This window comes from Ornithodoros turicata, chromosome 9 (assembly GCF_037126465.1).
Source record: "Ornithodoros turicata isolate Travis chromosome 9, ASM3712646v1, whole genome shotgun sequence".
Lineage (NCBI taxonomy): Eukaryota > Metazoa > Arthropoda > Arachnida > Ixodida > Argasidae > Ornithodoros > Ornithodoros turicata.
Window position 1 is genome coordinate 19655995 of NC_088209.1, and position 24973 is coordinate 19680967.

The 24973-nt window shown below is 47.2% G+C and overlaps 2 protein-coding genes across 3 annotated transcripts in view; one reads left to right on the top strand and one right to left on the bottom strand.

Annotated features, from left to right (window-relative positions):
* Positions 1-24973, bottom strand: part of LOC135368295 (uncharacterized) — an 82735-nt gene that overhangs the window by 16355 nt on the left and 41407 nt on the right. The window contains exons 2-4 of one of the 2 annotated variants that reach the window (XM_064601477.1): positions 22936-23083; positions 21865-21921; positions 9422-9571 (exon numbers count right to left, since the gene is read on the bottom strand). In XM_064601477.1, coding sequence (XP_064457547.1) covers positions 9422-9551 — 130 coding nt within the window. In that variant the 5' untranslated portion in view covers positions 9552-9571; positions 21865-21921; positions 22936-23083. The remainder of the gene's footprint in view (positions 1-9421; positions 9572-21864; positions 21922-22935; positions 23084-24973) is intronic. The other variant, XM_064601476.1, reaches the window with a different exon arrangement.
* Positions 979-2455, top strand: LOC135367790 (uncharacterized). Its single transcript, XM_064600912.1, has 3 exons — positions 979-1643; positions 1926-1958; positions 2248-2455. Exons 1-3 carry the CDS (start codon positions 1377-1379, stop codon positions 2329-2331), a joined length of 384 nt encoding a protein of 127 aa, XP_064456982.1. The 5' UTR covers positions 979-1376; the 3' UTR covers positions 2332-2455.

Sequence of the window (24973 nt, forward strand, 5' to 3'; positions counted from 1 at the left end):
CACGGCCCGCTACATCCGTATCCTGTCTATTTCTATCCTTGAGTCAATAACTGAGACAAGTTCTAAAACATTGCCACATTGCTATCGCACTGAAGTGCAGCATCCCATCGTATACTCTCGAGAAGTGCCAACACCGCTGGGTTTCACATTTAAACCACCCAGCATATCTGACCAATTATCTCCCCTGGAAAGCTTTGAAATGCTGGAGAAACATAATTCCATTCATACTTACTCACTGAAGTGGAACTTGATGATCCCGTCCACCATCCTAAAGCTTTTGCACTGCCACTGTTTGAAGAAATTTTGCGGCCCCAAACGTAACATTTCCCTCCCAAGCCACATGCGCGACGATATTTCTAAATTTCGCCTTGCTCCAACATCTCCAACCCTACATCTATTAAGCCAAACTTGCTAGACAATTTCTTCGGCCACCAATAGATAGAATCTTTGCTGCTTCTTAACTATTTGCCCGATATGGATCCTAAGAGCTTGTTCAAAAGTTAGACTACTTAATCCAAAATATTTTTTGAAGCATAACCACAGGTATGCATGCACTTTACACTCAAAAATTGCATGTTTTACTGTTTCTGTGCCACTACAAAGTGCGCAGCTCCGTCTACTGCTCTTACCCTATAAATAGAATCTGTCTTTCAGACGTAGTACACTATGCCCTATTCTCCACAACAACGATTTCCTTTTACTATCCAACCAGAAGCTATTCAGTCTCCTCCATCCCTCTCGTGTTATCTGGGAAGAGGAGTTCTCAACTAATTATTTCCTCAAGTCTTTGTAAATTTCCACGACCTTGCAATCGCCATGGTCCTTATTATTATTCAACTTTTTAAGCTGTACAAGAGCCTGTTTCGCTACTTTGTATAGTCTTGGCTGGTTTTCAGACATTCGCACTTTACGATCAATGCTTGCCTAAAAAGTGTTACCCAGACAAAATCTCAACAACAGTTGCACTAGCGCTCCGTTAAAGGGACTGTCGCATCCGGAACCGTGGTTACGAATCCAATACCAATGTGTTCGGTACACTACCACGAGCTATTTGCCAAATTTTCTCCTTCCAAAACGGACCAGGTGATGAGGAATCGAATTTAAAAGATCCGGTTTCGTTTTCATCCTCGAAAGCGCCAGCGCCAACAACATCGCGTGACGCAAGGTCGAATCTGGCTAATCCGCTGTGAAGGACGCTGTCGTCTGCCGCCAAGTCTGGGGCTGCTTTGTTTTTTTCCGGCACGTCGCCCGTATTCACATGTGACACTTTCTAGTGACTCGGATACTATCGCTACGCTTGCATCCTTCGCGTGGGATGTCGTTTGGAAACCGACGCAGCGTTCCCGACTCCAGGAAAACTTCCTTCGAAAACCTCGATGTTTGATTTCGCACGCCAAGGATACATCTACAGCCAGACCCCAGACGAAGCGAAAGTTGGAAGCAGCTACATCACTAACGGGTATCCAGATGAAGCAAGGAGTGTTCATGCTGTCCGTGTATGCTCCTCGCATTTCACCGATAATGTGTACCTGGATGAGAACATCATGGAAGTGCAACTTGGATTGACACAAAAAAGGAACGAATTGAAACTTGACGCCGTTCCGACAGTGTTCCACGAACAAAGCGAGCCAGCAACTTCGACAGTAAGTCACAATGTCTATGTAGTTTCCCAATCGGGTCTGTCACTCTTGCGCGTGAGTAACTTAGCAGCAAAAGACGAAATCGGTACAACGTAAGGTATCCCCTAACCTATGATTAATAACTAGATAAATAAAATACAATAAACAAGTTCAAGTGATGTCATTCATATGAACGTGATTGACTTTTCTCGTTGTCGGACGCGTTATCGTGAAACTTTCACTGTTACTGAACCTGTGACTTTTGTGGAATGTGGTAGACATGATTGGTTTTCATGTGTATTACAGCTGCAGGCAGTTCGACAGGGTCAAGCGCAAGTGGTACGTATATTACTTAAATACATAGAATGTGTTTACAATTTTTGGACACAGAACAATTCGCAAACTATGAACCCCGATCACTAAAAGGAAGAACTGACGCTGTTTGTGTGCTGGTGTGTAGAAACAGGCACTATACAAACAGTACCTCTGTCCGTAACATAAGCGCCATAACCCACTTCCCAGTTACCTTTTATCTCTCTGTTTGTGAACTGTTTGTGTGCTGTAGGGCGGCGGTTTTTGCGGTTGTCGTAGCCAACTTGAGGTGCACTTTTGACGTTCTGTGTTATAGAAGGACCAGGTGCTGCTGATCAAGTCCCATCCATCCATGAAACGGCATCAAACAATGTACGTGTGTGCACGGCAATTTTGCTGAGAGACCTGGTTTTTACACTAATGCCTTTACGACGCCTCTGACAAATTAGGATCTTCCAGAACAGTGCTTTCTTCATCCAAGTTCAAGAAGTAAAGAGAATGACTTCATGGCTTCTACTGATATTCTCAGCGCTACATGCCAAGACAAAATAACTTGACAGCAGGAAATGAAAAGAAAAAAAAAAGGTCTGTTTCAGGTCCACCCAAATCTTTGTGCAGAGGCTGACAACAACGCTATTGTGAGATGATGAATGATGCTGATGCAGCGTTGAGATTAAGCCCTTGTTTCCTTTTTTGCAATGCTATACGTTACTGCTGGTTAAATGTAAAATGATGCACCTACCTCCAGACATTAAAGAGGCTACCAGAGATGTAGTGTCAATTCAACAGAAAACCTGCATGTTCTACGAGGCACTGTCACATAAGCTTTGGCCAAATTTGCTGTCCTGTGAGCTTTGATAGGATATGCCGTAGATAGTAAGAGGCCTCTTACTGTAAAAGGGAGGTGCATTAATCGAGTAGTGGGGTCTGAGGCATGAGGGCCATTTCAGGATGTACTAACCCTTCTAAAATTGTACACTTGGTTATGCCCAGAGATCGATCCAGATCCCCCCCAACACCCCGAGTTTTTTTCCTGTGTACCACTGTTATAATGAAACCGTCCAATTTACTGTCCAATCGTCCCTTTTTCATTGCAATTGAAGTACTTACAAAACTGTTTATTTTATTTTTTATTTTTGTGAGTCCCCGCTTCAGATCCCAAGGGACATTGCCAGTGTGGTGCACGCTGATAACTGTCTGTGCATAGCAAATAATAAATATCTGTGCGTGAAGAGTTGGATGTGGACTTGTGCAATGGCTCTTGAATGGACAACACTCAGTCAACACAAAGATTTATTCACATTTGCGTAACTTATTGCCTGTCATTATAATAATTATTATAATACATAGACAAGAGGTAATGCTCTGCCAAGGATCTCTGAAGTTACAGTCATGAAAGCTGTTTTCAAGACAGTGGTGCTAAAAAAATGGATCAATGGCAGGTATCAAAATTTGTTTTGCTGTATCAAGGCAGAACAACCTTCCGTGGGAATGACAAATTTTGGACATTCCCAGACAGATGTATCACTTACTATGATAATGAGGTGTAACTGTACCATTAGTGAGTTATGAAACGTTACCTGAAATTATTTGACGTGTTATATCCCTCACATGCTATAATACTGCCAACGATAAGAAGCATTACACTATCATTAAAAGTATAACTGTCACTTATGGCCAGGTAGTTTATTGCTCCTGCCTATTCCTTTGCACTTCTCGGGATTACTGTGGTAACACAGATTCTGTTTCACACTTCTCAATTGGAAACTACGCAAGTCTATTATGGTGTAGGTGTGAACAGGAAATGAGGCACACTAAAGATGATAGTCCTGATAGGACCAGGATGGAAAAACGTTGGCGAATCATGCGGACGACACACCCAGGTATCTGTCGTCTGTTTTTCGGTCCAAGGAATCTCCAAACTCAGCTTGTAAACACACAATAAGCAGTGAACCTGACGTAGCTGTAAAAAGAAAGGACACTTTCCTAAACACGTAGCATAGTAATTTCCTGACAATCATTCTAATTCTAACCCGGCCCTTGAGTTGCACAGTTGGTTAGAGCCTTCGTAACTTTCATGGGGCATTCGTCGTGTGTGCAAACAACGACGACAACTACGAAAATAAGGATTGCTCGACGTGCCTATCTATCGTGGGCACAGTAGGCGAAGACTGTGATCGTCGCTGCAATACTGCGGTAGATACACCACTAGAAGTTCTGGCCGATGACAGGGAGCTGGGAACAAAGTGTGATGCGTGCGTGTGGTGCGTGCCGTCGTTGCACAACTCTACCACTTCACCAGCACTGCAGCATATAGGTACTCATCCAGTTCCTGAGGAACACAGACGCCGCACAAACACTTGGATTGTTTCCTGCGTCGTAGTGTGAATGTCACGGGATTAAGTATTGAGCACTCCGATCATGAACGTACCTAAAGCAGTGGTCCTGAGGCTCGTTCTGTTGCGCTAACGCAGCTGCGGCACGTACATCACCAGCGACTTGCAGAATAAGCGGATCCGTCGAATATGGGCCGTCATCAAACATGTATATTCGTCACGGGAGCTATTACTAAAGGCATTTGAACAGCACGATTCGCCACTTCCGCGTTCCGAGTCCGCCATCTCCGTATGTGCCTTCGCCTTCGTCTCCCTGACCTTGCTCATGCAAGCTGCAAGCCGCGGGGACTCCTCTGGCTCGCCGCGTTCTTATTGGTCAGATTCCATGTGACGTTGCTAAAGATTCTCAGCAGGGAGTTCCGCTTGACGCCCGCTTCCGTCGTCTGCTGTAGCGCCGCTTACACACGAATTATGCAAAAAGTATTCCGTCGATCGGAACGGGACTTTCGGAGTCATGGTCAGTGAAGGACGGGGAATCTCATTTCACTGTGGTTTCGGAATCGATCTGTGGTCGATGCGACTGTCCCTTTAAGGTTAATAACCAGTGGTTTTATAGCGACGCTCGTATATAAGCCAGCGTGACATTAGTATGTCAAGCTACACGATACAATTTTCAGGGTTTCTTCTTCTTCTTCTTCTTCTTCTTCTTCTTCGTCTTTCTCCGCAGTGGCGCATAGCACGGGGCAATTGGCCACGGATCGTCATTAGGAGTCAATGGGCCAGTCGGCCCAGGACGCACATTCCCCCAGGGCGTGAGTCGTGGCGTTGCCCACATACGTGAGGCCGACAACGGCAAGCCCTATCACCACCACCACCACCACCACCACCACCAGTTTTTCTGTCTTGAGGGTTCAAGCAATTCCTGGCAAACCGCTGGACATAGGCTGTTACTTCTAATAGACGGTCCAACGAACTGTATCTGTTGATGTCGAGAACAGCCTCCACGGGTCCCATTGTCACGTGAAGAGCGTGCTGTCTCTTCATGTGGTTGTGTCGTAGTTCGTAATCTGTTTCGTGGACTAAACCGTTGTCGAGTGGCCACTCTGCAGGATCATTGTTAAGCCATTGGGGACCATTCCACCATAGTTGTGTTTCCACCAAACGTTGTGCTGTGATGCCTCTTGTCAAGAGATCCGCTGGATTATCGCTGCTGATACAATGACTCCACGTTTCAGGACTGCTGAGTGTTCGGATTTCTGCTACTCGGTTTGCCACAAACTGGTTCCAACGAGTAGGTTCATTTTGAATCCAGCAAAGCACAATAGACGAATCCGTCCAAAAATGGCAATCAACAGAACAGTCAAAAAGAGCGTTTCGGACGTAACTGACCAGTCGTGCCGCCACAAGAGCTCCCATCAGTTCGAGCCTTGGAAGGGTCAACTCTTTCAGTGGGGCAACTCTGACCTTTGCTACTAGCAACTGAGGTAGCTCATCTTCTACCTTGATGTAGACTGCTTCGTAGGTCTTCGTAATTTGATCTCTGTTCGGAAATTCTGCGTTTCTCTTTTTCTTTTTTTATGAGTGTGTGTGTGTGCGCGAAAAGCTTATTCCGTGTGTGGCGTAATTACAGGTGGAACGAAGACATGGCTTCCAAAACTAGTGTGCTAATGAAAATGTGTGAAGGTGATGGAAAAGTATGAACTATATCCTACGGCGAAAAAATTAAATGTACAGGTGTTAATGAGATTTATACAGATGGATTGAGCAAGGAAAAATGGAAATGACGAAATCGTACCACTTAGCGACCTCCGCGCTGCAATACTCGACAGTCCCGCAAGGAGATCGATCCTCCCCAACGTTTTAGATAGGACAGGTCTCTCCATCTTGCAAAGAAAACGTGGTCAGCGCTTGAAGAGAGCTCTTCTTGGAGTGTGCTGTCTACCAGACACCTTGCCCGCTGTACAAGTAGCAAGGTGGGAGTCTATGGGGTCCAGCTGTGGAGCCTACAAGAGTAGCCACACGCAGCGGTGGTGCTATTCCGGGGTCGACACTTGGAATTGAAACGTAGACATGTTGGAAGAATCGTGCTATTGCGACTTGGAACCTTCCAGGTACCTCAGCGCTATTGGACTGTTTGTTGTTCAGCGGGGCATCACGTTCGAGGTGGCGACGAAGGGGACCTAGCCAATATTGTCGAAGTGACTGTCGAGGGTTATGCTCCGATGGCAAAATGTGCATTAAAGTACGCAATGCAAAACACCGACAGGCAATGGCAACATCCGGCACTGCCCAGCTCTGTGAAGGCATTCGGAGCATCTGTTGATGGAGAAGTGCTGTTTTCCGACTCCAGAAAAACGAGAGGATCTCCGTGTTGATACGTGATGTTGCAGTGGCAGGCGACAGAAGAACGTGGGCCAGAAACCAAAGGTGGTAGAGGTAGACGCACCGGAGGAGATATATGCTCGCTCTCTGTACGAGAAGTCGTACTCCTGTGCTGCGCGACACGAGTCCTGGATCTGCGGTGTGGCTAAGGTCCAGTGGACAGGCGTGGGGCCATATTGACCAAAAAACACACCAAGGATGCGCATGCTCGTGCATTGTGGCACCGGAAAGCCAGGGTCGACATATAACGATCCAAGAGGGAGAATCTTTAACTTTTGGGTGTTAAGTTGACTGCGTGATACTGCTGCGTATTGCTCGTACAGCTGCAGGACTGCCGTTAGCAAGCGTCCGTCGTTGATGAAGAGTGTGATGTAATCAGCATACGCAGAGATCTTCAAAGTGCCTGCTCCAGGAAGGGGGAGTCCATTGACTGCCCGGGACGCTTTTACACGTTACAAAAAAAGGGGTCCACGGCCAGGACGTAGAGGGCGAGAGAGAATGGGCAGCCTTGGCGGACACCTCGCTGGACGGGGAAGCAAGAGGACTGCAATCCGGCTACACTCATCTGGCTGCGGTGGTTCACGTACAGCAAACGTGTGCCGGATACATAGATCTCTGAGTAGTCAGAAGCGACCAACAGCGAAAATAGGTATGCGTCTCACACTCTGTCAAATACTTCGGTCGCCAGGAGGAGACCAGGAGGAGATCGCCAGACGCTGCCCGTCGTCGTGTGTAGTGCAGGAGGTCGCGGATCCCACTCAGGTTGTCACACAGGCTACGGCCGGCACACCGCATGTCTGACCAGCGTGAAGCAGCAGCGGGAGCACTTGACTGACTTGGAAGGCTATTGCTGCTGTGACGAGCTTGTAGTCGTTGTTAAGGGGCGTGATCGGCGTCCACGATTCAGCCGGATTACCAGCTTTCTTAGGCACAAGGCACGGGCTTCCCAATTCAAAAGACGATGGGAGGGCTCCAGCCTCGAAATCACGTCGAACAACCTGTATGAAGAAAGTACGCAGCACCGGTCAGAACGTGGAGTAAAACTACGCGGGTGTAGCCCGTCCGGTCCACGGCTTCTACCACGCTTTGCTCTGCGCACAGCAGCATTGAGGTCTTCGAAGTGCATGAAGTCTTCAAATGTACTTCCCTCAGCCGGTTGGAGAGTTTTTGACCCAGAGAAACATCGGCAGTCGATGCAGGGTTTGAGTACAATCCACGGAAGAACTCAACGAACCCCGATGCTACCTCCAAAGGAAATTCCGTGTTGCTGCCGTCCTGTCGTTGCAAACTGTGAACAGTTGCCTGAGCTTTGTCAGGGCAGGCCACCGATCTGGACTGGCAGCGTTCTTGACGGGCTGTAGCAGATGAATGCCGCACAAGAGCGAGTCGGCAGTGAATGAGTGATTCAAGGTACTCAGGCATCAGTGGCGTCGTTGGGTGGCCCCTGCGAACGAAGCGTATATTCGCAGAAAGGGAGTTCAATTCGCGTGTACGGTCTCTTGCACGACGCTTGACCCAGGTCTACAGGACACCTCTCACCCAGTGCTTTGAAACTTTCCCATTCTTGGGCTGTTGGGTCTCAACCACACAGGTATTCTCTGATGCGGACAGTAACGTCGGCGACAATGATGGGATCGTTGAGGAGGGGCGGGGCAAGTCGCCATGTCCCCGCACTGCGACCACGTATACGCGAAGTGTCGAGCACTAGGAGTACAGGCTGGGGTCGCTGGCATATATGCGCACAAAACGTAGAAGTCACGACACTACATTCCTTGACAGATCTCGATGCAGATCGGGGCACATAGAGCCTGTCTAAGCGACTGTCAGAGGGTCCCCTTAACGATGTTGCAGCGAAAACGTCATCATGAAGCAAAGGCCACGCGTCAACCAGGTCGGAGACCGACAGCAGCTACTGCGAGCCTTCAGCGTTCCAAGTAGGCGTACCTTGTCCCGGATCGCGGACGTCGCGATTTGAGTCGATCACACAGTTGAAATCACCGGCTATCAAGACAGGACAGTTGACTCGCACACAGTGCTCAACCTCACGGAAAGAAAAAACGGTTCGTGAGAGATGCGGATGCAGGGGCATAGACGTTCACCGACCACCGCAAACGATATTTCCGCTTAAATGCTGCTATACCGCTCTCTCTCTCTCTCTTTTCCCTTTTTTTTCTTTGTGCGTGTGAAGATGTATCTCTTGGAGCAAGAGTATGTCGCACTTTAGTCTGTACTCCGCACTGACTACTTCGGCTTGCTGATTGAGGTTCTTAAAACACTAGACGAGTGTCAGTCTACGCACTCCCATACTAGAATTGTAAGGCACCGGATTAGTCCTGCGTCGTCATCCAGAAGGCTCTACCTAAGCTCTGGTGGTTTTACTTGAATCCGATTTTACGCGACGAACATCACTGACGCCATGAGGGCTGGCCCATTGGCTGGCCCCAGGCTGAACCAAGTGAGCTCTCTCTCTGGACGTATGTCCCATGAACTGTGACGTCATCGAACATCTGACCACCAACATTGGCACCGTAGGAGAGCGAGCGGGAGCGGGAGTGAAATTCGAGAGCGCAAATGGGGAGGGGAGATGGAGCGGGAACAACCTGCGCAGTGCCAGAGAGAGAGAGAGCTCACGCAAAAAAGTGACCACTTTTGTGTCGACCCCTAAATGTCGACCCAATTACGGCGAGCGACTACGACAGTGACATCGTGTCCATTCAGTCAGTAATTACGCTGCACACAATGATGATGATGATGACGATGATGTCTACTCACTTGTAATGTTCCAAGCGACGTCCTGCTCGCAGGCGCTGTCCGGCGACGGCGACCGAACAAGCTCTTCCATGAAGGCTCTCAACGAGCGGTCGACAGACCGACGCGGTATCAAGCTTTGCGACGTTGCCATCGCAGTGCAGTTTCTTCAACCTGGCATAAGCAAAGAGAGAGAATAACACGAACTATAATGGTAAGCACAGACTCAGTGCGCGCAGAATCTCGAACACTGGTTTGCGTACATTGAGACATGTACAAGGATTCACTAGAATGTTAGTATGAGTATAGCATTAAATTGGCTAGTATGTATATGGTAGCATACAGTCGTACTCACTATATGCTTCGTCAGTCAGTCAGAAAGCATTCTGAGTGAATGCAATGCTTATCGGATGAGTGAGCTAGTTTCCCATTTCACTGAAGCGGCTATAGATCGTAGTAAATTTAAGCAGTTGAAATATACGAAAACCCGAGACAGCGAAGGCGTTTCCTAAGCTCCGTGTTAGGCGTACAACTTACGGATAATGCCCGTGTTTCACTTTTTGGTTTTTACTCGTGTTTGTTGTTTCAGACAGTACACTTGAACTTGTTTCACTGTTCTCGAGGTGCCTATATCCATTGTATATTCTTGCACTGAGGACTATACAGAATGGCACAGTAGGGCAACGTCTGGCCACTGACGTAGTTTCTGCTCTTCTTTCTAAGTCACTCAATCTCGGGGAATTAGGTCATCATTTTTATTGCGAACGACGTCATCTGCCGCAGGTAGCGACAGTTCACATTTGAACCACACATTTGTCAAGGTTTCTCAATGTCCCCATTGAGTAAAGAATACATTCGTATCGCAACGGCGAACTAAACCAATGTATTATTATTATTATTAATTGGGGTTGGGACACTTTCACAGTTGTGGTTCATTACGTCGTGGACGCGTTGTAGTGCACGCAAGAGTACTGAGGAAAAAAGAATTATTCTTCTACGTGTCGTACTTAGCGAGATACAAGCCCTCGAACACACTCCCGAGCAAAGCGCAGACGTCACAGAGCTCAGAGCTGCTCCCATTCCCATTGGTAGCCGTAAGCACGTGACTTCTCGTGCGCGCGCTACCTCACTGGCGGCGGCAAGGGCTGTGATGTCAGAGCCGCATAAGGGTCGATTCACACGATGCAACTTCAGTTGCGCGCAACCAGGTTGCGCCACCAAGTTCCAAGACTTCCATGTGTCAGTTATTGCAGCGGCAGTACGCGAGACGATGAAATTATCACTGACCAGTGGAAATTATGCAAAATTATCAAACCCGCAACGGATCGAAGTCGTAACGAGCGGAAATCGCGGTGCGATTGGACGAAAATGATGACAATGACGTTTTTTCGCGCCATCTGGCGAGCTCGGTGACAACTACGGCATCCCGAGTTGCTCGCCGTATGAAAGGGACCTTTTTTGGTGCAACTTCGGTTGCGCGCAACTGTAGCGGGAACAGAGTTGCAGCAAAAAGTTGCATCGTATGAATCGACCCTAAGTTTCGGTATTCGCGGAGCCCGTTTTCTCCGCTTCTGCGACTCTCGACGCTGTGAAATATCGATGCCAAGAACCAACTTTTACGTTTATCTGGCATAACCTGGGATGACCTGCCGCAACCCCTTTAACTAATAATTCGCGTAGTAATCTACGGGTCGTAAGAGTCGTTCAGCCCAATAACAGCGAGTGATTCAAAAAGCGAAATGGATAATGTGCCCCAGCGGGAGATGAAATATGGAAGTGCCCCGTTCGGAGGTCTCAATTATCGCCCACCAGTGAAGACACTGTCTTCCTGGAAGCCGCACTCTAGGAGCCGACTGGGTAAGCAACCGTCTACAACAGACGCGTCCAATGAAAATTCCTCGTTGGCTCTTTGTATATACGGGGCATGAGGACTAAGGAGTGCAGTTGGCCCTATTCCTTAGAGACACGCAGCAGAAATGTTGGTTTCGTTTGGTGGAGGAAAACCTAGTCTTCATATGCGGCTAACGAGGAAGGCTGGCTATTCCAGTTCTCATAATTGGAAGAGGAAAGATAAACAAATAGCCGCAACGTTCATCGCAACACGTCTCGTTGTTTAGAGTGCAAACAACAACGTGCCCAGAGTTTCGTGGAGCTTGATTCATTGATTGATTGATAGAAGAAAAAAATGGAGACGTTAGTCACACACTACTCGGCACTGGCAGCAGTGCATCGGAATCGTATTCAGGAACGTATATGTGCAGCGTCAATGTCTAGCAGACGCGAACACGGGGTGTCGATGAGATAACATTTTCCATAGAGACCAATGTTGCCCAGCATGGTTTTATAATAATATTGCGATGCATGAGAAAGGCAGGCAACAAAAATACCAGAACAACAACAACAAAACAGGTTTCATATAAGCAAATGAAGCTTGTGGGACTGGCACAATATTCATTTTCCTGTGGTACTTTTTTGTGTATTCTTTTGCTTGGTCTAAGAAAGAAAGCAAAAACAAAGGAATGAATAATGAGTAACCCCCCCCCCCCCCCCATTATGGGATACCTCACCGCTCGTGATATACATACGCCTTAAATCGGAATAAATCAAAAGATGGAGAATAACGCTACCAGCTCCCGTGGCATAGTGGTTGGGGGGGGGGGATATGTTCATCAAGAAAAAAGAAAGGAAAGGTCAGCCAAACATAGTGGTTAGGATGTTCGCTTTCCACGCCGAGACTGCGAGGTAGCTTGGTTTCGAATCCCCGCTGCGGCCGTGCTATCTGAGGTTTTCTATGGGTTTTCCGGCAGACTTTGCAGGCGAATGTCGGCGCAGTTCCCCCTGAAGTCAGCCCAGGACGCATACTATCCATTGGCACGCCGCTCATAGCCACAGTTGCTTCGCTGCGCTAACACGGAATTTAAAAAAAACGAAGAAGAACGCACAAGGGACAAAAATTAAGCTTCTTTTTGTGCGTTCCTTCCGATGTATACTAGAGCTGGTTGTCCCAAAATCATGTTGAGCTGCTCACTTTTCATATCCTTCTTCAGCGAAAGTCATCGTCACACGTGTGCTGTTATCGCAGCCCCGAACGATACAGCATATCTTCACCTACCTACAAGAAAATGGCACCAACGGCGCAGTCCTTTCGAAGTTTTAAGACACGACGACCCCCCCTCCGTTCACACGAGGTCAAGCATAGCAAGAGGTGACGGTCTTGGGCAAAGCGCTCTCGGAACTGGTCCATCTTTTTCCACTTCCGTCGCCACTTTTAACACTTGCCTCATAATGTTTTTTTTTTCTTTGTCTTTTTTTTTTTTTTTTTCGTGTGCGACTATTTCCTTGTCTCAGTGACCACCGCTGCGGCGCGGACCGTGAGAGCGGAGCACGGGTGCCCTCACCTGTGCCCTGCATTCCCACGCTGACTACACCGTACGCGATAAAGTGACGTCCCGTCCATTCATAAGCAGACAGTGGCCTCTCTAATTGCATTCGCACAGCAGATTTTCCTTGCCCGGGCAGGATGTCAGAGAGAACTATTAGCGAGGTGGTTCATGACGGAAGTATCCTTACTTTGTTTTTCGGTGCGTGTGAAGTTAGGTTGGTTGGTTATCGGTATCAACGGGGGCTCCTTCGCTTTGCGTGTGCGCGTTCCATTTCGCCTTCTAATTTTAGGAACTTCACTTTCTCGCACGCTCCGTTCGCAGGGTGTGAAATGTGGTTGAATGACCGGCTTCGGCAGAGTAAAGACGTGTATATAGCGTAGAGCGAAAGGACAATGAAAGAGATGATGATATGCAGACGGCGTTCGCAGTCCTCTTTGTGAGGCAATATTGCCCGTGCCGAAGTTGAATGGGGGTTGTGGGAAAAGAACAGGAGGCGACTTCTACGCGTATTTTGCCACACGAATTCTATACTAGTCCCTGACTGAACTCGCATCAAGCTACCCACGACGCAACCCTGACCTAGCAGATAAATCGCAGGGAAGCTTCACAGGGCAATAGATACTGAGCAACAATGTGAAGAATGAAGACGTCATCTAAGCGCAAGGGTAACATGGCCGCATGATACCGTTGTGATTACTGATTTGTCGAAAGCGCGGGGCGTACGCCTTTTTGGGACAATTATCGTGTCTATCTTGCAATCCGCGTACGCAGTGCAGGGTGGAGGTGTCTTGGATTACGGCCTAACGGTCGCGGGGAGCAGTATAGTTGAAAGTTTTTTTTTGGCCCTAAACATATCTGCATAAGTATCACAAAAAGGCGTACGCCTCCCGTTTTCAACAAGTCAGGGAAGAGAACGATGTCATTTGGAATTTTGATCGGCTACACTCTTAAAACTGAGGGGTGGGGGGAGGATCGAAATGAGGTGGTGATGGTTGTGACGAAATCCGGCTTGCCGTTGTTGGCCTCACGTATTGAGGGATCAAAATGAGGAGGGAGGGGGGGGGGGGGTAATGGCAGGATCGGCATGCCGTTGTTGGCCACACAGAAGTGGGCGTCGTCACGACTATAGAAGAAAAAAAAGAATAGAAAGGAGGACGGACGGATGGAGGATAGAGGATGAAGGGCGGAGATGCGTAGAGGGTGCATGGGTTCGTCGGGGAGAGCAAAGTGTTAGATGGGTCGTTGAGCATGACCTGCCTTCTGCGGAAAGGGAATAAGGTTTCTTGCTTGAGCAGAACGTTCGGCAGAAGAACCACCGGGGTAGAGGATGTCCGCTAGCGTGCCCGAGGTGGATCGAAATGAACTTGACCACGTAGCACGCTCCTAGCCAACCATCATCCAGGGTGACAACGTTCTCTCCTTTGATTTGATGAAAACGGGGAGCGTACGTCATTTTTGTGACAATTATGAACTGCGTAATGCCACAAAAATTGCGTACGCCCCCGTTTAAATCAAATCAAGGGTGAGAACTTTGTCATTCGGGATGATGGTTGTTGGCTAAGAGCGTGCTATGTGGTGAAACTCTGTTTTTAATGTGCGCACAGTATAATTTAAGAAGCAGTGCAAAAGCCTAAAGACAAAGTTTATTCTCGCTTGTTGTGGAACGTTCGACCTTTCCGTAACATATTTGCATAAGAAACGGGAGCCTTGCTCAACTGGGCGCGGACGTCTGATCCCCACGTGCGCAACAGGCACATTCCAGCCTTCCTGCGGCATGATGTCACGCATCACGATTTCCAGGCCACAGCGTAACGCAACCTGTCAGCGCCAATCAAAAGAATCGTGATGTGAAACTGCTATCAGTGACACCTCTCCTACCCGTCTACTCCAATGCCATCCCGATTTAGCGCATCATCCTCGTTTTTCTTTATTCCGTGTTAGCGCCGCGAAGCAACTGTGGCTCTCAGCGGTGCACAGACGTGGACAGATGGAGAGAGGCCCGCAGGAGTGAGTGGGAACGCGTCCAATGCCGAGTTCAGCGGGGAGTGCTTTGATAACAGCCTGGAAAGTCTGCCGCGGAAAACCTCAGAAAGGTACAGCCGTTGGTAGGATTCGAACCCACCACCTCGCAGTCGTCATGGCGACACTGGAGTCACGGCCGACGAGCGGGTGCTTCTATCCACTAGGCCATTTAGCACTGAAACATCCCCAACAACACCGAATATCCTCTGGACGTACGAATCCGTTTGGACATTTTTCGTACATCCAGAGGACGTTCGGTGTTGTTGGAGATTGAACGCAACATTTACACCTCACCAACGCGGAGGAAACGCCCTGGTCAGTTGAACTTGGCTCTCTGAACTTTTTCGTCAACTGCCTCATCAGAGATCATTGCTTGGGCGATGGCGAGTCTTTTAAATGATGTGTTCGTCCTAATTGTTCATCGAGCCTCAGCAATTTGCGTTGGTCACCACATGCGCAGTCCACAGAATTTTGCCGAAGTTAGGTGGCCGCCGTCCCTTACGGCGTCCATCCCGCCCGTGCGTGACGGACGGCGCCAATCCTGGACAGTCTCCTTCGTCAGACGTATATTCTCGCAGGCCCAGAGGGACTTTCTCTTTTGGGCGGTCTAGAAAGGAACTGACCGAACCACTTCTTCAGCCACCGGTGTTACGTGCGGCAGAGAAAGGGCGGAGAGGTCAGACCAGGCGGCGCCTTTAGGAGAGGAGGAACTCAAATTTGACGTTTCACCCCATATTTTTGCCGAGATGGCTAATTGCTTTCACCATTTTCTATCGCCGCTACACATGCGGGGAGCGCAAACTCCCAACAAGAGCAAAAGGAGGATTGGCACGTGGAGGCGAATCTCCACTGACTGCATTCTGACGCCAGAAGATGCCCTGTCTGGTATAGTACTTTCCGTGGGAACAAGTGAACCGTGTGGTTGTGAAGCTAAAACGTTAGCAAGAATCGGACAGTCAAGTGAAGTTCATTACCACGAAGCAGTTTCGGCGACATTGGCACCAGCAGTGCGTAGATATACAATGGTTGAGAACGTGGAGTTAGAACCTCCTACGCGTCCCGATTAGGAAGATTCTCGGGGATGGATCGAATTCCACGACCGCATGTCCTATCTGAGTGTTTTCCACCGGCTTTCAATCCCCATGCGCTCTACCAACACCTCCTAGACAATGCCAACACCTCCAACGTAATCACTTCTTAGCCTAGGAACCGTAGAGGAGGAGTACGTTGGCTCTACACCGGGTGTCGTAGAGTTCGCTACGAAGTCGACACATGCATAACCCTATGTAGCAATATCAAGCAGGCAAACAGTTTTCGGTAATAACGACACCACAACGCAGCCTGGAAAAATGTTACGCGACATCGTCTTGTCTCTGGTGAGAGCTTGTCCAACGGAAAGCCTCAGGGTAATGTCAGCTGAATATCGAACAAGGATGACACGTGTTGTGAATAGGCAACGTTTAACGCTTAAATAGGTAAACGAATAGAGTTGCCATTTTTGGTGCAAGTGAACCTCGATAGAGCACGTTCGGGGGAAATGCAGCTGTCTGTTGGCACGTGCTGTCTTATCACCACGAAGAAGGCGAGGAAACCTCACTTCCATAAAAAAAAGGGCTCAACACATCGTCCTCATCACAGCATAAAGCCTTGCTTCCCGTATACTAAACTGGAAGTGATTACCATCCCCCAACATGTACGACATACTAAAGCGAGAGCAAAAAAAAAAAAAAAAAAAGGAAGGCCGAAACAAAAAAAAGCCTAAGATATAAAACTAATCGGGCATACTTTCCTCATAAAGAAAGCCGGCGTAGCTCTATTCGAAGGAAAATATCTAAATGTGACCGATGCCAATATTGTTGCCGGTACGAACGGTAATTTATAGCGGTTCTTTTTCTTCTTCTCTCGATCGGTCTAATCTCCTAATCTCCTCGCTCATTTTCCTTGTCACGGTATTCGAAGCTAAATACGAATACCTATAAGGAAATGTTGATTACGTATAGGCTGTGCTCCCAATGATCACCTAATGAAAGATGCCAAGCAAGATCGCCCATTTCCTATGCCAGTTTGCCAATCGGACTAATTATCTTAATGTTCATTACTCGTGCCCAACAGCAAGCGGTGTGTACTATATTCTGGTGTTGGCCGTGTTTGGCTTTGTAGAAGAAACGTGTTTCGCACAAGATGCCGGAGGCTCAAGACGTAAGGTTTATGTCTCATTTCCAGTGAAGCGTCTTCGTTGAGGGGGGGGGGGGGGTATATTTATTAGACCAAAGGAAAAAAGGGGGAAAGGTCAGCCAAACGGGACGTCGGCTTGCTATTCCGCAAAGAAAAAAGAAGAAACGAAAGAAGAATAAAATAAATAAATAAATAAGAAAATAATTAGGAAATAAAGGATAAACTAACAAACGGTGAAAGAATGATGAGATCGATTAAAGATGACCAAAAAAAAAAAGGACTAACAAGGTTGTGGGGGAATTTAATTTCTCTCTGTCTAACCGTTGCTTAGGGGGAATATACGTTTATTGAAAAAAACAAAGAAAGAGAGGAAAGGTTAGCATGGCTCCAGAAGCCGACTTGCTATTCCCGCTTACAAAAAAGGAAAAATAAAAAGAAGAAAAAGAAAGAAAAAAACGAAAAGAGCGAAAGAAAATAGGCGCGGTCACAGGCTCAGCGCGAGCCCTGTGTGTAGTCGTTGCTTAGGCGTCATCAACGTTCGCATTAGATAGGTTCCTGTGAGTGGAATAATTTGGACACTTGCAAGGAAGAATTGTTTACACGTATACAACTTATGCAACTTATATGCAACGCATTTGCAATGTATGTACAGTTAATAAGTGCGAACCCCCATTTAGTGTGAACTGCTGACACCGTATTTTGTAGGTCTTTAGTGTGCTATCTTGTTTTCCCGGTCTACTGATTAAGTGACCGTGAGTATGTGAGGGATCCCGCTGTGATTCAGGGTTTTGATTCAGAGTTTGTAATAGCAACACAGCTTTTTGCAATGGAGCAGGTAGCACCCATGGTGGGTTGCTGGAAGCTCCAAGGTTTATCCTACTTTACTAATTTACTAACTAACTACACTTATAGTTAAAATGATATGCAGTTATTTGTCATGAACTGTTAAATCTGATAGATTTATAGATACCTACCTTTCTCCCCCGTACGTGCTATATCCAGGTTCACTCATAAAATAGCACCTTTATTGGTTTATCAATTTAAATTTTGTCCTAAATCAATTAAATTTTTTTAACCTTTGCGGACAGGTTTCGGACCTCACTGTAAGGCTTGCCATTTTATTTTCACGAAATTACCGCGAGTAATGGAGTAACACCCGGAAATTATTAACTTTAATTGACATTAATGGGGAAAAACCCGAATCATTACCAAAATAAAGTTGTTGCTTAATTATGGCGCGCAAACGGATACGTAGAGAATGAAAAGAAGGGTCTCTACCATAATAGAATTGTACGTACATCTACATTACCAAATTGTATGACTGGCAGATTATATATAGTGCGCACGAGTAATATTATGCGCGTAAGAGGAATTTGTCCACCCTGTATAGAAAGGTGAAAGCACTATAGAGGCGTTCGAAGCCATCCCGTCAAAGCACAGACCTCGCAGGGGGGCAGTAAGAACAACGCGGCATGTCGCTGCGCCAACGCGTTTCGGCGAGCCGCCCACAACGCGCGCATGTAATTAGTCAAGCAGCTGCAAGAGATCGTCGGCACTTAACGCTTAAAGAATACACCAAACAAATGATGCTAAATGAGAAGAAAAAAAAAAGCGGTAAATATCTGTGTAACGCCTCGACGAAGTCAGACATTAGCCAAACTACACTCTTAGAAATGAACTTCACCGCATAGCACGCTCCCAGCCAACCGTCATCTCGATTCTCGAATGGTATCGTTATTTGCCTTGATTTATTGAAAACGGGAGGTGTACACCTTTTTTGCGACAATTATGAAGAGCGTAAGTGTCACAAAAAAGGTGTACACCTCCCGTTTTCAACAAATCATGTCAGATAACGATACCACTCGATATGATGGTTGGCTAGTAGCGTGCTATGCGGTGAAGTTCATTTCTAAGAGTGTATTTCTGCGACTGTTTTCCACACTTTCGCTCAAAATATTAGATAACAATGCTGATGACACAGCTATACGTTCTTCTGACCCGGATCTGAAATTTAGGGTTCCGTCCACGTTATACCTCGGTCTGTCCAGACGCTCTTGCACAGGTTCCGTCTGAACGTGCTATACGGGCGGCAATTCCTCCATAAAATTGGGAACGCAGATTCAGCGAACTGTACACTTTGTGCAACCGTGGAGGACACTGAACACGTTCTCGTGCACTGTTCTAGATACGCACCTCAAAGTGCTACCATGAAATCCGCTCTCGACCGACTGGACAACCGCACCTTTGATCTCGTAAAAGTGCTGGGTCCTTGGTCACCTGACATTAGGGAAGCTGCCTTGTCAGCCCTTTTGTGGCATTTATTCAGAGGTGTGCGTTGAAGTCAGTCTATTAGGACCATGTAATTCACTGTACGCTATATGTTAAGAGGTGACAGTTGTGGCCTTTGGCCGATAGTTATCGCGAAAGTGAGCGTGGCGGGGGGGGGGTCTGTTTATGAGAGTAGCCGAATTTGTCGTGTGACGAATTCAACTTCTCTCTAGTATTTTTCTTCATCAACATCATCAACGTTCTTCTGCTTGAATGCTTGTTTTTCTCTTCTACATCTTCGATACGAATTATATTTTGTAGAACGAGCAAAGAGGTAACACAAAAAAGGTTGATAAAAGCATTGTAGAACGCCAGTGGATGTGATATCCCTAATTTGTCAACTAAAATTTTATGAAAACACGTTCAACCATATAGGAACCACGAACAGTACTTTTTCGTGCCCCTAACTCTTCTTCTCCTATATATGCAACCTCCGAAGTATTGCACCATATGAGGTAGCTATATAGGTTATCGCAGCTTAAGCGGTGAAATACCCTCATCACATATTTGTTGCTCCACTCGTAAGGGTCCCACTCGTAAAGATTGCTCTTTGTGAGATCATTTCACAACACGATACTCTGCCTTGTTCAATAGATGTACGAGGCACAGGCGATTGATCCTGTAACGTTATGGGAAGCGGGACAGCGGGACAGCGAGTCTTTTGGATCGTTGTTCGCTGTGGCGCCGGTCGCGTTGGCAAACGTTATGCGCGTCCTTCGAACGGCCTACATCGCATTCACAGCGATTTCCGATGTGCTTTGGGTTAGCTGTTCAAAGAACGATTGTTCAGCAACCCTTACAATGGTATACGTCCGGATGTTGCAAGCATACACGGTAGCATGCGTTAACGGGAGTGAATGCCGACGGATTTGCGTATGCTTACCGTTTGTCTAATGACGTGCTAAGCTGTAAGAATGAAGCAGATGCTAGGAGACAGTGTTCGTGTGTTCTTTTAACGATGTGAACTATTAGGACGGTCTATTATGCCTCGCGGGAAAGACACTGCGCGTCTCGCAGGGTATACGAATTCGCAAGAAACAAACAAACAAACAAAAACTGCTGTTGTTTTGACATTCGCTTCACAGGTTAGCCTCGCCTCGAAAATTGGAAGCAGGATCGCTTAATAAGTATAAACCCCTTTATTTTCGCGACCCCAATTTTTCGCGAACTGGGCACAAGCAACATACTCGCGGCCACTACACTTCGCGAAATCTATGGATGCTGCAGTTCGTGGTATGATTACCTCACTTTGTGATACGCCGTGAGGGTGCCCTTATTATATTATATTTTATTATATTCGAAGAGAGAGGGGGCGTACGCCTTATTGTGTCAAGTCTGATATGTGTCATATATCAGACTTGACACAAAAAGGCGTACGCCCCTTCTCTCTTCGAATCAGAAACGATAACCCTATCATTCGTGGCAATGGTTGCCGCACAGCGTGCTATGCGGTGAAGTTCTTTCTAAAGTGCGGGGGATTTGACCAGGACGTCCTACACTCTAAAAAGAGAACTTCGCCACATAACACGTTCGGAACCAACTGTCATTCAGAATGACGTGGCTCTCTTTCCTAATTGGTTGAAAACGGGAAGTGTCCGCCTTTTTTTATCACTTTTGCCCATAATGTTCATTGATACAAAATGAGTATGCGTGTGTGTGTGTGCGACAGTTGGTGCGTGTGCGAGAGAAGTCCGCGTAAGACCTGTTTTTGGAGTGCAGCGAAACACTCGGAAAGTGCTTCGCGGATTGCCGAGTCGTCGTATTTACAATGAGGCTTGTGTAGTGACGTCACGTTTGGTCACGTGACTTGGGAAAACATATTGCCCCACCGGAGTCACAGTAGGAGGGCATGCTGTGAGTTGTTGCGGTATGCGTGCAATTCCGAGAGGAAAACACAAGCTGCTGCCTCGTTCGGCCCGCAGTGTGACGCCTGTGACGCATCCCCATGTTTTCCCATGTCACGTGGCTCCAACCGCTCAAAGGCTGCGCGTGACGTCATGTGGACGATCCTCATTACGATTTGTTGCATTTACATAACAACAAATGACAACGAGGGCGTGTCATTACCACGACCTACTAGATTATAGCGACCATGCCATAATCAGCAACCCATATGAGGAGCCCGTCCGCACGATCCGCTAGGGGCGCTACTCATCGGCCCGCAAGATCTACATCATCATTGGACAATGGAAATTTGAATTTTGCCGCGCAGAAGCGGACGTACGACAACCGTTGCAGACGACAGCAACGGCTCCTATGAAAACGCGTAGAAAATGATGATGATAATCAGCATTTAGAAAGAAGCATCTCCCGTGGGATATCCACCGCTTGTACAAAAATACTAAGGTAAGCTGAAGTATAAAGTATAGCAGAAATTGAGGAAGCAATAACCGGGCCGGTGAGTAGCGCCACCGCTAGCTTCCAAATGCGGCGCTGGGAAGGGGTGCCTATGACATGGTCGTTATAATCTAGTAGGTCGTGGTCATTACTTAATTTGTACGAATGTGACACGACGGAGATACATAAAGGAGACGAGCGAGAGAAAAAGTGTTTGCTCACCGTTCATGGATTCTTCAGCGGTACGTTCACCAGGTCTTCGCCTTCACCAACTGCCTTCTGCGAAGAAAGGAGTAGAAATCAATCACTAATCGAGCTGCTCGCCCTAACAGTAATCATTATTCATCAAATTCGTCCAAAAAGTTAGCAATTCTTCGTTTCCAGTCGCCACGATAACAAGAGCAACAACCACCAATAGATAACGACGATGACATGTCCTCCACTACCCTACCTCATTACGTAGTCACCACGACGTTACACTGTACCTTGCAGCACTACAAAACTCGGGCGCACTTCCAAGCGCACCATTTTTTTTTTAAAGATATGTATGTCGTATTTATTTTCACGTACTAGATGACGCTGATAAATGAAGCGCTTTCGGCCATGCGACAATCCAGTATACTGCGATATGACTTTCGCTTTCGCAAATCTATGGCAACACTTTTCTCCAACTTTCCCGCCATGCCCGAAGGCGAAGGCGAGACCCTCGTGCATGTTAAATATGTGTGGCGAAAACAAACTCATATACGACCCTTCGCACTTGGCCTGCGTTGCGTATGTGCCCCAAGGCAGCGGACAGGTTAACGAAACGGAATCCGACGCCGCCCAGTCGCGTTGGAAGGATTTTTCGAATACGCGGGACACGTTCAGAATGGCACAGTTGTTCATCACTGGAATAACGCGGGTAATTAAAGCGTAATTTATGCTCCGTATCACCGGCGGCATCGAAATCTGGTTACACTGCGACTCTGCATGCAGAGTGCTCCCTGCTTGCGCTGCGCCCATAGGTTTATATACATATCGGATTTTGAATCTATATTCCGAGGAACATTCACGCTGACGTGGTGAACACTTTCTCCAGCTTTAATTGAAGCATGAGTGCGCGGGCACAGAGAAACACGAAGGAAACATTGCAAGGGGTTCATTAAAGGGGCACTAAAGTTGCCGTTACGTTTAGACCAACACGAAAAGAACGGTTTGCGTCTTTAGTAATAATAATTGGGTGTTTACGTCGCGAAACAACTGAGATCGCGTCTTTAGTGATGTATATGAGCGAAAGAAACAGCAACTTACGCTTTCCCTCTTCCTCTTCTTCGCAGGGAGGCCGACAATGCAAGGCGGGCTCTCATTGGTCTCCTCAAACGATTATTCGTCCAATCATCGCGTGAGATCATTTGAGGAGATCAATTCAGGTGGTTGCGCCACTCCGCATTGCTGCGCCCTGGGGAGGAGAGGGAGAGGAGAAAAGGAAAGGGCAAAAGGTGGGGGAGAGGGAAATAGGGAAAGCGTAAATAGCTGTTTCTTTCGCTCGCAAATAAGGAAAGACGACAGCTGTTCCTTTTGTGTTGGTATCAAGGTAACGATATCTTCCACTCCCAAAGAAAAAAAAAATCCACTGTTGTGCCCCTTTAATATTAACCTTCTCAGTCGACTCGGGCGCGTATGCACGAAAGTTCATTAAGATTTGATGTCAGTCAAGAGCAGTATTACTATCCCACTGAGCATAACATCACCAGTAGATGTAACTTAGCTCTTTCTCTCTCTCTCTTTTCTTTTGTGTTTTTTGTTGTGCTCGAAAAAGCAGTAACATGCTGAAGAGCACAGTCCCATATAGTATCCTGGACGTTTCACTGTACATTTGTAATATCTAAAATTGGGTGTCATGCAAACAAGAGTTCAAGTGCGGCATGCGTGAAAGGATGCATGGTGTATACACGCAAAGATTATTATTTATTTCACACTAGTAAAAAAACACGCAAAGGACGTCAAATATGTGGTAAATTTTCTAGCGTGTAATAACTTTTCCACATATGTCGCTAAATAGCATACCTCCTTGGTCGTAGACCTTTGTGAAACGTTATCCTCATCTGTTTACGATAACGAATGATGACGGATAATGAATTATCATTATCTGTTCTCAACCGTTCATTTCAAATGAAGACTGAGAAAGATACAGGTGTCTGGGCAGCCGAAAATTTACCGATCGCAATATCGTACAGCTTAAAATTCAAGGAAGTTTGAGTCAAGGAAGCAGAATAAAAAAAGGCAGCACCAACGACTGGCGCCATAATATAATGTTACTCATAAATATGTCGCTCTGTTGAACTAATACGTGGCGCGTTATTGATAATGTGTGAAAACGGAAGCAGAGCAAACACAAGGCCACATCGGTCCGCTTCAATAGCTATGGCAGCGTTTCCTGCTCGCGCAGCGAGCGCGTGCCCAATGCATTGCCAAAGCTACCACGACCCAAGCAGCACAATATGCTGCCAATATTGCCAATATTGGTGCAATATTGGGCAGAGATGCTGTGCTGCTTGGGTCCAAGCTCGAGGGATCCCTCTGGGCAGAGCCAGAACACGGCAGGAAGTGCTGGTAGTAAAAACGGCAGTGATCCCTGGGTCCCAATAGCACATAGTGAACACACATAGTTAACTGTTTGATAGTATAGACAATAGTTTCCCCAATGGGTTACATTAGATCAGATCTCCAGCAACAATATAGTACGTGCGAAAGTGCACTAAAGTCTTAAAGCGCACTAAAAACTTGTTGCTGACACTGCCAACACTAAAAAAAAAAAAAATTTGGGACTGTGACACCGATCGACGAAACAGTGTTGCGTTCGGAAGCGGGTACCAAATACGGCTGTCGCAGCCACGTTTATATCTCCCCGGTGTCCCCGCCCAGGATGGCGTCTACGTGGGTGCAGACAGGTAGGCAGAGATGGAGGAGGGGAGGAGAAACGCTCTATTCGGGTGAAAAGAGAGAGAGAGAGATTCCACCCTTATCGCTCAACCTTCCCCTGAGAGAAGGAGGAGGGGGTAGAACCCACCTTTAGAGTTATCTGGCCGGCGTGGTGGGGGGCACGCTAACCGTTCCAACCACATATCCCCCGTCCGACAGTTGTCAACAGTTTATGCACACCACACGCCGCTCTGCGTCGTGATGTGGCGCGTTGAGTTAACGTCTGATTGCAGCCAGTTATGCATGCAGCTACCGCTAATACTATATTGCCCTTCGGAGTCCTCGGGGATAAAATAATTGTGAAAGTTGTGAATGCACTCTAAAGACAGAACTACGCTGCATGCACAGTACGTCCAGAGTCAACCAG